Source organism: Neopsephotus bourkii, unplaced genomic scaffold (genome assembly GCF_033783945.1).
Source record: "Neopsephotus bourkii isolate Nb327-2 ecotype Australia unplaced genomic scaffold, CSIRO-AGI_Nbou_v1 NB_1634, whole genome shotgun sequence".
Lineage (NCBI taxonomy): Eukaryota > Metazoa > Chordata > Aves > Psittaciformes > Psittacidae > Neopsephotus > Neopsephotus bourkii.
In genome coordinates this window covers 3,737,873-3,753,862 of record NW_026902109.1, presented here as the reverse complement: position 1 = coordinate 3,753,862, position 15,990 = coordinate 3,737,873, and the positions used below count along the sequence as shown (strand labels likewise).

The 15,990-nt window shown below is 50.1% G+C and overlaps 1 protein-coding gene across 11 annotated transcripts in view; it reads right to left on the bottom strand.

The window, feature by feature from the left end:
• CDH23 (cadherin related 23) overlaps positions 1 to 15,990 on the bottom strand; it is a 208,161-nt gene that overhangs the window by 54,984 nt on the left and 137,187 nt on the right. For all 11 annotated transcript variants that reach the window (XR_009728524.1, XR_009728526.1, XR_009728525.1 and 8 more), the window contains exons 14-22: positions 10,335 to 10,399; positions 9,554 to 9,791; positions 8,763 to 8,868; positions 8,243 to 8,370; positions 5,086 to 5,158; positions 4,700 to 4,816; positions 4,015 to 4,127; positions 1,764 to 1,871; positions 411 to 600 (exon numbers count right to left, since the gene is read on the bottom strand). Coding sequence is in view for 8 of the 11 variants with exons in the window: in XM_061373921.1 (XP_061229905.1) it covers positions 411 to 600; positions 1,764 to 1,871; positions 4,015 to 4,127; positions 4,700 to 4,816; positions 5,086 to 5,158; positions 8,243 to 8,370; positions 8,763 to 8,868; positions 9,554 to 9,791; positions 10,335 to 10,399 (1,138 nt within the window). In the remaining 3 variants the exon portion in view is untranslated. The remainder of the gene's footprint in view (positions 1 to 410; positions 601 to 1,763; positions 1,872 to 4,014; positions 4,128 to 4,699; positions 4,817 to 5,085; positions 5,159 to 8,242; positions 8,371 to 8,762; positions 8,869 to 9,553; positions 9,792 to 10,334; positions 10,400 to 15,990) is intronic.

Sequence of the window (15,990 nt, the reverse complement as noted above, 5' to 3'; positions counted from 1 at the left end):
TACCACTTGGTCAGCTCTTTTCCACCAGCTACTCAATTGACTTTCCTAGATACTGATGGAGCCAGACTGAGAAGAGGAGGAGTTTCTGCCTCCCAGGGCTGCTACAGAAATGACTGTGCTCACATTTTGAAGGTTTCTGGTTTGTTTTAGCGGAAGGTTTTAACCTACTCTCATTTTCTAACCTCAAAAACATCTTTGTAACTTGTGCTTAAAATAGAAAAAAATAAAAGAAACTTCATCATAAAGGAAAAATCAGGCTGAGAAAATTCAACTCAGTATGTGAAAACCATCAGGGAGGGAAAGCGGAGGGTGAGGAGGGTGACGTTTGCACAACCTGAGCCCTAGCAATTTCCAGCTACGGTGGAGCAAGACGCTGTGGCAAAGAGGAGCAGGAAGGGAGCGGGGCTTACAGTCAGTGACTGACACCACGATCCTCCGCATGAGCTGGGCCTCCTGGGCGTTGGGGTTCTCACGGTCCAGTAGCACACCGGTGGTGCGGATCTTGCCCGTGGTGCTGTTGATGCTGTAGAACTTGTTGGGGGGTCGGATGCTGTACACCACTGTGCCGTTCTCCCCCAGGTCCGGGTCGACAGCGACCACCTGCCACCGAGAAACAGTAAAAATTAAAGATGGGAATTAGCTCCCGCAGGGAGTTCTCACGTAGATCCACCGGTGTTGAACAATGAGGCTGAGCTCATATGAGAAGCTCCCCTATACCAGCAGCAGCGAGAATTTCTCCTTTCTCCATACACCTATATATTTTCATGATACTTGCAGAGATTTTGTACCCTTGAGACCTCTACTGTGGTGTTAAATCTCACTAAAATTGTTCTGCGAGCCTGTGAGGTAATGACATGGCAAGAAAGACACAAGCACGCAGCAATTCAATGGGCTTTTTACTTTTAAATAAAGACAGCTAGAAAACAAGTATCCTTCAGGAAAATAAAAGAAACAGGACAAACAAGCATGCAGAGGAACTTGTGCTGCCACATCGGAAATGCTGGAAATAATTCACTGGTGGAGTTCTCCATGCCAGACGTTTTATGCTTTACTGTCCTTCCTGTGACATCTGGAATTACAGGGGACATCTACATTAAAAAAATCCCAAGTTCATCACACTCGTAACTTCCCCGGCCCCTGCTGCTTGCCCCACAGCTGAATTTACATCATATCAGTGACACAATAATTATTTTCCCAGCAACAAATTGGAATGTCAAAGACAAGATAACACCAAACAGGCGCTGAGCAGTGGGGCCACTTGGAAGAGAGGAAACTGCCAGGCTCTGGCTGCACTGCCAGACCTTTCCTCCTACCTCCCCCCAACTCCTTTTCTTTTGCAGCCTTCCTCCTTATATGATTTTGTGGATTCTCTTCACTTTTCTCTCATTTATTTTCTGTTTCCTGCCCATCATTTTTCTCCTGGCATGATGGAGTACAAGCCTCCCTCTCTCCTCTTTTATTTCACCGGAGGGACTTGAAAGGCTGTAAATCAATGTCTTTCAGAGAGGTCCTTGAAGGAGGTCGCAGGAGAGGCTAAGAAAAGCAGAATTTGGCAAAACCTCACACAGTATGGGGAGGGAAAAATGAAATCCCAGCAGAAAGGAGAAACACATGGGACAGGCAGAAGTGAGGAGGCTCAGATGGTGCTTGACTGAATGAGACACCAGTTAGGAGGTGACTCCCTGCTCCAGCCAAGCAGGTGACAAACTCACCAGGTGAAAGGAAGAGGCTCTAGCAAAACAGCCACCTTCCCTTGCACTTACTGTGGTGACGTCCGAGTTGGGGGGGGTCATTTCCACCAGGTTAATGAAGTATGGCGCATCCTTCCACGTGGGGTAGTTGTCATTGATATCCAGCAGTGTGATGTTTACCTGCAAGAGAGAAAGCAAGTGATGTATTAGTTCCTGGGGCAGCACGGCATGTCCCCTGGAGGTACAGCAGCACCAGGTACCTGATGCAAGTTCACCCCCCAGAGGGAAAGTCTGCAGAAAAACAACTTTTTGCGTCTTCACAGCCAAGGCTCCTTGGCATATCTGATTTTGGTTTGGCTCCTGTGCACTTATTACTTGGCAGTTAAAATAACTGCAGGGGCGCAAGGTGTGTTTTTAAACAGCTACTTCACTGGAGGGATTGGTCATGGTGGTGGGGGAGAGGGTGCAGTGGGAGCACAGCTGGAAAGGAAGGAAAAACTGACTGGTAAAAAGAGAACAAATAAATGGAATAAACGAGAAATCAGGAGGGTACAGTAACAGGAGGTGGGAGGTGCAAAGACAAGAGAGCAGGGGAGAGGGTGGTGCCCTGAAGTGTTACCTAGCTTCATTTTCAGCGTGAGAAATGACATCTAAGTGACAGCAGTGAGCCTGCAGGATGCATCCTGTTGTCTATGAGTCTGTCACCTCCCCAGATCACCCATTTCAGTCCAGCCTGTGAATTTATACAGGTGCTTGAAGGAAGAGCTGTAGTTCAAGGGAAGGAGGGCAGAGGGGCAGGATGGAGCCCCCGGTACTTGGCTGGGCCCTCCTGTGGTCTCCTCTGCTCCCAAGTAAGAGGGTCTTGCCGCCGCGCCAGGCTGAACTACTGGTGCCACCCGGTGGCAGAAAAGGCGAATCTGGAAACCACAGTCCCCGGGCACAAGCCAAGGCCCAGAGGTGGTCCCTAGGGAGGTTGGTGACCCACCTGTACCCTGAGCACTCAGGTGCTTGTCTGACAGCCAGGGACCTTGCAAAGCCCGTGAATGGGCTCTTATTCCCAGATCAAGAATGATTATACGGAACAGCTTTGAGTCCTTGGTGTACATCCTTGCTAATGACAGCAGACAAACTGAACTGACCACCCCCTCCTCACCAAGTTTTAATTGTCTTTAAATTTTTAGGAGCTATGATGGTTTTCGTTTGGTTTCTTTGTTGGTTTTGTTTTGTTTTTTGTTGTGTGGGGTTTTTTTTGTTTGTTTTTTGGGGGGGGGGGACGGACACTGATTGCTTGGTTTTGTTTTTTGGTGGGTTTTTTCCCCCAAAACTCTGCTGCAAAAACTTCATTTAGCCTTTCATTAAAACTATTAGGAGAACATCATCTCATGTGGAGCCCCAAAGGGGAAGCCAGCATCCATCCTGCCATGCTATTGCCTGGCCATGGCAGCCACGTGCCTCTGGGAGGCTGCATAGGGAGCTTCTGGTCTGCTATCTAGATCATACTCCTCCTGATGGCCCTCAGCAGTAGCGATGATTATTTTGGGGATCTCCTCAGCACAACCACAGTACTTCTCTGCATCACCCTCTGTTGCATGGGAGATCTCTCCTGCAACCCAGCTGAGCATTCCAGGGCTAGGGGCACCCAAATGTTATGAAATGTTCAAACCAACACGGTGCCATGAGCAGTAAGGGATGGATCTTTGGCTTTAGACCTCCTGATATTTCCAAAGACTTTTACAAAACCTCTGCAAACAGCTGGCCTCCCTGATGTCTGCAAAGGGCAAGGCAAAGCACTGGGCTTCAATCTGCAGAACAATGGCTTGTGCCTCCACTAGAACTGTCTAAGGAGCCTAGGCATCAGAAACTGGTTGGAAACCCTTGATACAGGCAGTATGTGAATACCAGTCATCAAGAACGACTAAGCTTGCCTGCAGGCTCTCCAACTAAGCATTTTCTCAAGAGGCATGAACAAAGGGAGACATGTTGCAGGTGGAATAGGTACCTGTTACCGCCTTCACATGGAGAGCTGGACACATAAAGCTCTGGAAGGTCAAGTGGCTCCTGAGGGAACGGCTTGCCAGGAAAGGGAGACTGATTTCAAGGTCTACAAAGCCTGGACAGTCATTCTGCAAGGGCTGTGAGCAGTGATAGGAGTAGCCCAGAGGGCAGACACCACTCTAAGCTCTTTATCTATTCACACAGCTAAAATTAAACACTGGTAGCATGCAGAACTGAAGCACCAGTGCCTGGGCAGCCCTTCCCAATGCCAGCCCCAGGCAGGCACCTATGGCTTGAGGTGATGGGAATTGCTCCTTCACACACTCACCATAGCAATGCCTGTCTTCTGATGGTGGCCCACGCCTCCATCCACTGCCCGGACAATGAGGATGTATTCAGATTTGGCCTCCCGGTCCAGCAAAGATGTCGTTGTGATTTCTCCTGCAGCCACAGGGGATGAGAGAGATTAGAGATGTTGTACGGTGAACAGGGGCACTGGTGAAAAATAGGGACACTCAAACCCAGAAACAGGATCCTTCACAAATGGGCCCTTTCTTCTGATTCACTTTAAATAGATGGATCCTGGAAAGGTCAGCATGTGAGCAAGCTCCTGCAAACTTTCTAATGTAACTTCCCATGGGAGCCCATCTAACAACTGCCTGAGATCCCTCACACTGCTTTCTGCCCATAACGAACTGAAAATTATGTCAGTGGGGGAAGATGGGCAGCAGGTCCTGTGATAACACCAGGCCTTGCAGCCAAAGCTTTTTCTTAGGTGTCCCTCCCACCAGGAGCTGAGCTTCTCCACTGGTGCTTCAGCCAAAGCTCTCACTGTGACCAAGCAAGTGGTGGTGTTTGGAATCTGGTGAATCCCTTGGACTGTGTGTCTCCTAAGCAGGCTGCTCCAGGGAGAGGAGGAAGGTGAAAGAGGAACAAAGATGGGGAAGAAAGCCAGGGGAAATTGGGGAGAGGGAACTGAAAGGAAAAGCAGGAGAGCATGTGCAAAGGCTCACCTGAGCGAGCATTGATCCGAAAATGTGAGGAGCCCTCCAGGGAGTAGATGATCGACTCCTGCCCGTATTCCCTGGACCGGTCCATGTCAGTGGCATTGAGAAACAGCACCGTGGCTCCTTAGGGGAGTCAGAAATGAGGGCCGGGATGAGCATCTGCAGCCTGAAGCAGATCTGCCGAGCTGTCCTGTGCCCCCACACCACTCCTGCAGGTCACCCAGCCCTCACCTGTATGCACAATGGGGCCAAACCCCCAGGCCCCTCAGCTATGAAACTCTGACATGTCTCTGCCTTTTACCTCTTCAAAAAGCCATCACACCCCCACTTCTGGTTAAGACCCCCAGGGCCCTTCTGCTAGCCTAGAAAAGGAGCACGGGTGTGCTCCGTACCTGCCATAATGTCCTCCATGATGGTTATAACGTAGGAGGCCTTGCTGAATGTGGGGGGGTTGTCATTTTCATCCTGAAACAAAGACAAGAGGCTGGTTGGGGAAAAGGCAAAATCATCAGGTAGCTGCGAAAGTCTGGTATGGGGGATGCTCCTGGCTGACTGCATCTCAAGATGTGACCAGCTCAAGACATGAGCATGGGAAAGGTGGACTTGAAGGTAAGGCTCCAGAGGTCTGAGCACATGATTTCGCTGTGGAGACTGCTGAAGTTAAGGTAAGTGGATTGCCAGTGACTTTGCTAAGCTATACAGTAGGGAAAATACCAACTATCTCATTACCAAGCACCCTGGGCAACAGGTCTGAAATGAAATTGGACTGTCCAGCGTAACTGCTGAGCTTTGGCTGCTTTTGTGTAAGAGGACTGCTGTGGGTGTTTGCAGAGAGATCAGCTACAATATTTTTTGGGAGGAAGCTGTTAGCATACAAATGCACTCCCTCCAAGCTTGTCTTTGCCAGCAACTATGGCCAGCCTGGTGAAACCAGGCAGGAGTAATTGCTTGAAACATCCCTCAAAACAGATTTTGGACCAGTTTAAAGCTCCCCCAGGGGGCCTTTAAATGCTATTTAAACAATGTCAAGAATCTGCCTTAAACGAACCAAACCCAACCGCCTACAGAGGGAAGGATGGAGCTGCCAGGACTTTAAAACACCGTTATGGACTTTGCTGTTTCCCTGGGGCTGCTCTGGAGACATGCTCTACCTGGAGACTGCTGATGGACCTGCAGGATCAGCTGCTCCTGCTGCCACCAAACTTGATATTTGAGGCAATTTCACATGCCACCGATGCCCATTGTACTGCAATTAAATTGCCATCCTCTGCTCCCATTGCTGGAAGCAGGTGGTCTTTAATCAGCTTTTGCATCACTCAGCTTTTACCCTGCCTCCTCCAAGGCTAATGAGAAAACTGCTGGCTGCCCAGGGTGCTGTCCTCACCTTCCCTTCTCCTCAGCAGGGTTGGGGTCATTGCTCCAGGGCAAACCCAGGAGGTCTGGGTAGTTTAAAAGCAAAGGAAATGTATATGACCATGCATCCACATGTCACCTGCAGCCAGAGCCGGGTAAGCTGTGCCTTGGTTCAGGCTGGGTGGATGCAAGCCAGAGCAGACACCATGCTGTTTCGTTAGTGGTCCTGACTTCATCAGGCTGTGCTCAGCACTGCCACAGCCCAGCAAGCCAGCTCCCAGGGAGGCAGGGGCTCACTTCTGGCCCTCTCTCCATCTGGCTGTAGCTGGCGTGCACCTGCCTGCAGCACAGCACATGGCTTTCCTACTTGAGAAGGCCATTTTCCACTTCAGCACCATGGACTTCAAAGCTCCCCACTGCAAACCTTCCCATGTGCCTCCTGTGGCACCGGCAGTGACGCGAAAGAGGACTCAGCACTCTTTCTCCACTCCCACAGTAGAGGGCATCCAGCTAAACCCCTAAAACCAGCTTCTCTTGTTCCCTTAAACCTCAGCCTTCCTCCCTATACCCTCATCCTCAGACAGCGTTATATCATCTTCAAGGATGCAGAGAACCGCAGATGCTCACGCTAAGCACACAGCCCCCTTTCCTCCAGACATACACACTCTGTAAGTTGCTGGCTCATTGCCCTGAACGGAGCAGCAGTGGCAGGGAGTGAGGCAGAAACTTATTAGCAGTGATATTTCCCCGGACCCTGGCGTGGCGCGCGCTATTAGTTCTGATTCGGCAGCTCCCTCTACAAAAGTGTATTGTCCCCTAATGGGAAATCTACAAGGCGAGTTTGACTTCTTTATTAAAAACCAACAACCAAAGGATAAAAAAAAATTACCTCCCTCCACACTCGCTCTTGTTCTGCCTTTTCACGGCTCTTGTTCCTCAAGTGCCGTTGTGGAACACTTCCTCCCCATTTTTTTTCTTATTTTGGGGCTTTTTTTTATTTTTTTCCTTTTCTTTTTCCAGTTGAGAGAACACCCCTTCAGTTGAGAGTGGGAAAAGTGACACCTACTTAAAACCCGCCAATGTACAGACTCAACCTGGAGGAGATGACCCACTGAAGTGTGGTCTTTAGAAAGAGGTGTTTAGGCTGTCTGAAGCACAGTTTGGGAAGGATGTATTTAACCACCACTAACCCTGCCCACACTGCTTTTTTCCCCCTCTCCCGAGTATGGTGGAGGAGCTGAAAGAGAGGCACACTCTTGGGACTTCACTCCTATCCTACAGCACTGTGGACTTCATCTTCTTCACCTTCTCATACCGATGCTGCTGCCAGCCTGGCTTAGATCCCATCACTGCAAGACTGATAGGTTATCAAGCAAACTGTCTCCATTGCCAATACCTCCCTCCAGATGTCCTCAAACTACAGTGTGCCTCAAAGTGACAATCCGATCTAATCTTCCCAAAGAACACTGTGATGCTTTACCTCTCCTAACAGCAACCTCTCCTCGAGGGGGTTTGCACATGAGAAGCTCAGCAAAGCCCGCAGCTGGGCTAGGACAGCCAGTGTTGGGGAGATAAATAATCAACTGTCCACAATTGACTCAGGGACTGTTAATTTCCAACACAACAAGTGTGAATGCACAGCCAAAGCTCGCTCCTCTGCATTCAAGCTGAAGCAAGTGCCTCCTGGCTGTGGCCATGAAAAGCATTCCAGCCAGGATTCCCTGTGACTTGAGAGAAGGTCTCACCAGGTTCTCAGTGAACTTCTCTAGTCAAAAAACAAGAGCTGAGGGTATATCTCCATCCCATTTCCAACTCTTCTCCTTGCCCTATATCCAGCTGCGGCTGTTGCCACATTACTTTCAGTGGTTTCTCAATGCATTGTGCATGGCCAAGGAGAGGGAGGAGGTGCATGGTGTCAGGACAGCCCATCAGCTCTTGTCTGTGCTGACAGCCCTCAGAGACACTCTCACTCACTCTCTGCCACTCAGACCTTATCACATGACAGGGACAGTATTTCTTTAACCAGTATATGACACCTACAGGACACATATATACATACTTGAGACACGGGTAATCACAACCCACATGTACGCATCCAAGAGCAGAATAGGCTTGCTGGGTTATTGATGAGTTAATGGCACTGCTATGGAGCAATTGTACGGAAACCACAACAGACTGGTCAGGTACAGTACTTACAAACACCTCTATGGTGACGGGGACGGTGCTGTTGAGCGGTGGGTTCCCAGCATCCTTGGCCATCACAGTCAGGTAAATAACCCCATTGGCCACCTGCTCATAGTCAAGGGGGTGGTTCACGCTGATCACTGAAAGGATGCAAAGCAGGGCAGTCAGGAGGCATTCACGCACTGAGCAGGACAGCTGGCAGGTTCAGAGTGTGGCCCATCCACACCAGCTCCCCAGACCCAAGAGTGACTGCTCGAGGTGGCAATGCCCCTAGAACATAAGTGCTGGGCATTACTGAGCTAGCATAACCCAGAGCAAACTGTACACCCACAGAAACACAGCTCCACAGTGTCTTGGCTCAAGTCCTGCTGCAAAGGAACTTGTTGCAGGTGAGGTGAGGTCAGGACAAGCAGAGGACCTGCCAGAACAACTTCCTAAAGCCTTCTGATATGATGCTTGCAGGAGTATAAATGCAGCCTGAGCTGCTGCTTCTGCTTGTCAAGGGCTCCATGGTCCCTGGACCAGTGCTTACCTCCATACCCTTCTGACACTGTAATGTCAAAGTAATCTTGAAAGGCAGATGCCTGCACAATGCTGTATGTGATCTGGTTGTTTGGAGGGGAGTCTTCATCAGATGCCTGGGGAGTGAGCAGAAGTAAATGAGCACGGGAGCCGTGATGTGCAACAATAAAGAGATGAGGGGATGGGAGATGTAGGCTGGGCCCAAGAAGAGTGAAAAAGTGATGGAGGAAGATGCACTCATCGGGGAGGATGCACCCTGAGGAGGTTTGTAAACCAGCTTCTCCTCCCATCTTGAATACCAGCAACAACTCACTGGGTCCCCCTCTCCTGATCTCCCTGCATTACTCATCCAGCCTGGCCCTATGGAGGGAAAGAAAGCCATGCTTTTGCATCATGGCAAAGTTTAGTTTTGTGCTGAAGGAGCAAACAGTCTTCTCTACCTGTCTTCTCTCCACAGTAGATGCTTACAGCTACATCAACAGCAGAGCACCTTCTGCTTAGTGCCTGCTGACTTTATTGAGAAGAGCAAGGTGATACAGAGGTAGTGCCTGTGCCCTGGGAGAAGCCCCAGGTCCCAGGGATGCTGCATAGACACAGGACTTGGAGGAAAGGAGAAGGAGGGAGGCAGCTCCTGGCTGCAGTACCACACCTAAGTGCACTTCACAGTAAAGCACAAAGCATATTTTAGGAGGAATGCAAGAGGGGTGGCAGCAGGGCCAGCAGCAGGGGTGGACGGGGACATAACCCACTCCTGTCTCTCCACAGCACATCCCAAGTGGAGAAGCTGCTCCAGTCCCTCACCCGGAGCCGGACCACCTGGGTGACGGAGGGCTCGTTCTCCCGCAGAGCCCCCAGGTATGCCTCCTTCTGGAAGGTGGGGACGTTGTCATTAACATCAAGGACATTGATCCTGACGCGTCCCGTCGTCTCCTCCCCACCGCCATCCCGGGCGATGACGGTCAGGGTGTAGCGCTGCATGGTCTCAAAGTCTAGCCGAGCTGTCAGGAGGATTATGCCTGTGTCCTTGTCCAGTGAGAAACTGCGGGAACAAGAAAGGAGAGGGTAAGCCCTGGTGACCCCATGCTGTGGATAGAGAGATAGGGTGGCAGCAGCCTGAGAGCTAGCACCACAGCAGGTGAAGCTCATGGCTTTCTTCTGAAAAATATTTAGTCCTAGAACATCTCCAAGAGCTTAGCACAGGTGGTGGGGTAGAAACCCTCAGTACTGCTCTACAGGCAGAGAAAGAGGGATCAGTGGCCCCCACAACCCTTCTGCTTGGGCAGCCCACATACCTCCCCCAACCACCCCCATGAGTGAGTAACACACAGTGCTCTAGGGCCAACTGTTGGTCTCTCTAGGTCATGATTTAGCCAAGTAATTAAACGTGCTGAGCATCAGGCATGTGCTCAAGTTAACTCACCCTGCTGGGAGACACCATAGTGTGGTTTTCATAGGGTGTATCACAGGGACAATATGCATGTAGGACATAACAAACACCCTTAATTGCCATCTGGCTTCTTAGTGAGGTTAGGAGAGGATTTTGAAGAATCAAAGTCATACTGGTGGGTTCAGTCACACTTACTGGTCAGGGTCATCGCTGAAAAAATAACTGACTTTCCCGTATGTGCCCACGTCATTGTCAGTTGCCTGAGAAAATAAAAGTTTATTGATAAATGAAGGTATTTATGGGAATGTTGCATTATACACACTAGTGACTCCATTATGTCCTATTTACCTCCTTCTACCCAGATGCCAGCAGGCAATGCCAGTGCATACCTTATGTGCTGCCATTTATCACCCGAGAGATGAAGGGCTGGGGCTGTCTATGCTTGCCTGAGTTATCCTGCACATCCCTGACTCCCAGCCTGCTCTAGATAACAGCCCTCCATCAGCATCTCTCAGCATCACTACCCAAACATTTGGCAGTGGGAAATTTTATGCTTACTTATTTTCCTGATGCACCGAGCTAACCGGGGAAGCACAAGTGAAATAAATGTCTCCATGGACCATTCCTGTGGGCCACCTATCCTGGCCCCATGAAGCCAAAGAGTCAAGACCCATAAGCACATGTCCAACTGTTCTCTGTGCATTCAGGGCTGGCAGCATGCTGGGGCTGCTGGGTGAAAAAGAAAAACCTATCCCACTTCAAAACTCCCCTCAACAGGCTAAAATACAGACCAGGAAAAGCAAGGAAAGAGATGCAGATCCTGCTTTCCACAAGCAGATCCCATCAGGCAGCCCTTCTGGGAGTGCAGTCTGCTGCAACCCCACTGAAAGACTGACACTTCTTGGGATGCTGCGGCATGGGCATGCAGTGCTAGCTCTCGTTCAGTCCAGTGCAGAAGTGGCTGCATGTACACCGCCACCAGCTGCTGAAGCTGGAGCAGGCTGGTCACGGCTAAGCAACCAGCACCTTCTGGGGAAGGTGTGCAAACCGCAGTGTGTCAGCTCCAGATGAGCAAGGCAAGATTTATGCATGTTTTAAAGTTTTTTCTCTAATGAATACATAAAATATGCATGAGCAGCGGCAGGAAAAAGGAGCAGGACATTTTATTTCTAGGTGAGGAAAGTGGAATGCAAGCCCCAAAATACTTTTTTTCTCCCCCACTATATTTTCTAAATGGAGGCCTGTCTGGATTACTTAGACACCAACAGGTCTGTGAAAAAGCAGGGTCAAAGACACATTTTATGTCCAGGTACCAGCAAAAGGCTGTATTTTAGGACTGGCATGGAACACAACCTGTTCTTGAAACCTTCCTGATTTATCGATGGCCTTGATTACCCTTGACAGTAGACTAGGAGCTTGAACACACCAAACTGCTTTACCCCTACGTGCTGCTTACCTGCCACACCATAGGGTGGCAGAAAGGAAAAGGCATGAAAACTAGCTAGGATTAATTCATTTTTTTCTCACCCCCAATGCTTTCCCAGCTTGAGTGTTAAAGTCCTGCTGCTTTACACCAGCTGAGGGGTGGGCTGGTGGAGCCAGCCTTTCAGACCTACTGATTTTGCCGATTTTCCTCTCCACTGCTAAGATGTGTTTTAGTTCTCATGTTCATTGCAATTGCATTCAACAAAATGGAACAAACCTGCCAAAATCTGCCTGGAGAGATGCCCAGAGAGTGAGCAGCACCTGCTCCTGGAGGGCAAGCCCCTCTGGGGTGCATCTCCCTCCTCAGAGGACACCAGGGAGGACACTTACGACGGTGCCCCATGCCAGGCAGAGCCTGCCTGCTTTTCCAATGGAAACACCTGGGAGGAGGGGCAGTAATCTACCATCTGCCCACCCCAGCTTCCCTCAGCCGGTTAATACTGGTATAAATTCCCCATCCTAACACCTGCCACCAGCCCAGGTGGCTATGAATCATGGTGGCAAACCCCCAGAGCTTTGCTGGGGCTGGCCAACAAGGGCCCTGGGACCTCTCTCCCCAGAATCCTCGAGTGCTTTGAGTATTCTCAGCACTGCCCAGTATAAGCCAGCCCTCGATCTTCCAGCCAGGATGTTTCCCGGCTATTATTTCTGTGTCCACAATCTCTGTGAACCCCTAGATCCCATTAATCCCTAAGGGGCTGGTGTGAGATCAGAGCCCAGAAAGGCACTTTCCACGCACCTGGATCGGCTGGTGATGAGATAGTGATTTACAGGGGGCCTGACAGTGCCACAGAGCACAGGCAAAATGAATTCCCTTCATTTGGCCCCATGCAATTGCACTTGTAAGTGCTTACTGCGGTGACAGACAACACTGGGAAAGTGTAATTTTCTTCTGATGGGGAAAAAAAAATATAGTGAAGGAGGAAGGTTAAAAGAAGGTGAGCACAGAGCCTCTTGGTATGGGAGGTGGTGGGGAGCCAGGCCAGGAGGGTGGGCTGGACCCTGAGCTATGGGGATGCCAGGTAAGCCAAAACTGCCAGCAACACAAAGCGACTCACTCACGGGGAGCCAGGAGGCTGGGCAAGCTAGCTCTGCCCTGTACACCACCTCATGAGCCAGGCTAATTAATTACCCTGACTTACACCAGGGGAGGTGGGAGGTGATGCCTGCTTGATGGCTTTCCTGGCAACTGAACATCATGGACATAATGCAGGGCAACACAGCAGGTTACTTGAGCGTGACAGGGAATATGCAAAAAGCAAAACCATGCACGCTCAGCATATTTAATTTTCGACCTACACTTGTTTCTGCATTACCAAACTTTTTCCCTCTAAGGGTAAAAAAGATGCTCAGATGCTCGAACACCTCAGGAGGTGACATGCACCCCGTTTGCAAAGCAAGACTGAAATGCAACCTGCATGCAGAGCACCCCAAATGCCACTGAGACAACAGCTTTTGGGGCCTTTCACAACCCCCGGGTACCAGCTGTTTTCTTGCAGCTCAGCCCCTTGACTGACTGGTCGTCCCCCCCAGGCATGCACGCATCCCTCTCAGCAGCCAGGGGAGGAAAGGCATCTGGCTGGAAATATCCCGGGGTTCCACCTGGAGAAGCAATCAAATGGCTTTTACGTCTGCTTCTCTCCTGCCCAGAATATTAAAGTGGGATTTGCCCACTGGAGCCTGCAAAAGGGCAGGATGAAAACGCAGGTCCACATCTGTACTTTTATGAGCTGTCACAGGCACAGACCATTTCTAAAAAACCACATTTGTGCAGCTAAACTCTGGGAGAGTGGCAAGAAGAGAAAGCCTGGATAACCCAGAGGATTAATTTACTGAGCTGCAGGATGGTGCGGGCACCCAGTACACGAATCACAGGTGCACAGAAATACCCACACCCAGCTCTCAACCCATCTCCATCCCCCAAGCAAATATTTCAGACATCCCCTTTCTGTCCCACCAGGGGCCATCATGTACAGCTTTCCCCACCAGCCTGTGGGCCCATAGAGCCAGAGGCAGAAACGAAGAGCCAGTGAGTGGTTCTGGTCCCGTGGGCAAATCTGCAGGAAAGGGCATGTCGTCCAATTTGTTCAGGAAACAATAGCAATGTTTGACATGTCACCAGGATTGATGGAGCAGAAATTTACATGGGAGAATTCAGTTTTAAACAGCTCCATGGAGCTTCGCCTGTAATGGTTTCAACATTCATCATCCACCGAGCTCACTCAATGACTCCTTAAACTGCCCGAGATTAAGTCTACTCACAGCAGCTTCAAGGAGCATGGCATGAAGAGCAGCGAAGGGCTAAAAGAGCCAAGAAGAGCCTTTCAGGGCAACATGGATTCCCTGCAGAGCCCCCAGTATGGAAGTCCTCCCCCCAAATCTGTCAGACAGGTATAAGCAACTGGAAGTTGGTTATAGGGGTGACCAAAGCTGGAAGGATGACTGTTACTATCTGGATGAGACAGGCTGCCATGTCCTGCCTGCCTGAAGATGGCTCCATCAGCACCAAGGGAGCCAAATCCTTCCCACCTTTCCATCTGCATGGGGCTGCTGGAGCGGGTCTCAGCTCAGTTTGCTCCTGCTTGCCCTCTTTGTTTTCCTTCCCCTACCTCACATGCAGAAACCAGGAAATAAAAATTGATGGGGAGCAAATTGCTTTGGGCAGAAGCTCTATGCTTAAAAGAGCTGTAGCACGAAAGCAATTACAGGACGTCAAAAAGCTGTCAGGGTACTGGAGTGACCAGGCGTGAGTCTCGTCCTCCTGCTGCCTGCCTGCTCCCCTGCCCACGCTGGACAAGCAGGAGGGAGACCAAGGTACCAGTGCTTGGGCTATGGGAGAAAGCTAATAGAAGGAGGATTCCTGTCTGCTTCCTACTTGTTTGCAGTTTTCTGGGAAAGAAAATGAGATGGATGTGGTTGCTCCCTGGTGCAGACTGGCAGTCACAGGCTGCTCAGACTATGGTACAAGCAACCCAGAGCACGGAGCCATGCCCTGTAGTCATACTGATTTTTGAAGCCATCTAAACCTGGATGTCTTAAACAGCAAGCATCCTTTCTTAAATGCAATCACTGCAATCTTCAGGTGCCAGAGGAATAACAGCTAACCTCTGGTATCCACCCAGATTGCAGTTTGATTTGTGATTTGGGGAAGAGAAATGTGAAGGAGCAAGAGCTTCCATGAGAAGCAATCGCCAGGCTGCAAAACCACATCAAGAAAACCAATGGAAAACCTACTTAAAGTCATTATGCCCTTCCCAGATGGAAAACAGCTCTCTTGCTGGCATCACCTGCCCTGACCACGCTCTTTCCCAGGCCTTTAAAGAGCAGCTGCCTGGTGGGAGGTGGCAATCAAGCGCAAGTGGAGCTCGCGGCTGGCGGGCATTGCTGAGCTGGAGCCCCGTGGCATGATTAGCTGAGAAGGAGGGATGTGGGAGTGGGGAAGCAGGGCGATGCCGAGATACCGAGGTACAGCCACTGCCCTCTTCCCCAAGCAGCTCCAGACTGCGTGGTGAGCCGGGAGCTCAGTCACCACTAACGACCCTAGAGGGCTGTGCTGAACCTGGCTGGGTGGGAAGAAATAGCCAATCAACCCCCCTGGGAACTGCAGAGCTTTTCCCCACCTGCTCTGCCAGCCACTGGGGGAAAACAACAGCCTGCTTGATTGTGTTTTATAACAGTGTTCCCTGCAACACCAGCTCCTTGCAAGAGAGGTTAACACTTGCCTGGGCAGCCTTGGTTTAACGGAGGGTAATGTACTGTGGCTGGGCTGCTGCAATAGCTGGAGACTGGGGTTTAAAACGAGCCGACAGAAGACACCCCTTGAGTGAGAGAAGCTGGCGTCTTGAGCACGTGTTTCCAGTATGCAAGGTGACACCCAGACCATTTAGAAGCCTGTCTTGGTGTTTTAACTGGAGCTCCATGCTGGAGCTGGGCACACGTTCTCCACTAACGAATCGTATTGATTTCATATTCTCCTGTTGTTCACCTAAATGGCAAGCAGCACATCTGATAGATTAAATAACCACACAATTGCCTGGTTTGACATCTCAATCACTTTGTTGTTGAGTCTCTAATGAATTTTACAGCCCAGCAGAATGGAAGAAATTAAGGTCAAAGTCCAGTGGAGGAAATATAAATCCCCAATGATCCCTGAAGTATTCACAAAAGCTTCTGGAAGCTAGTCATGCCTCCCATCATCTGCAACTTATTTCATTCAGGAGATGAGCATGAGCATGAGCATCATCTGAGGCACATCAGGGAGAAGGGTACAAAAGGTAGAGGAGGAGGGAAGAGTCAAACTGGTCCTCACCTGGAGATGAACATGTAGTGGTAGAACAAGCGATAGTGGCTTTAAAATGAAAAAGAG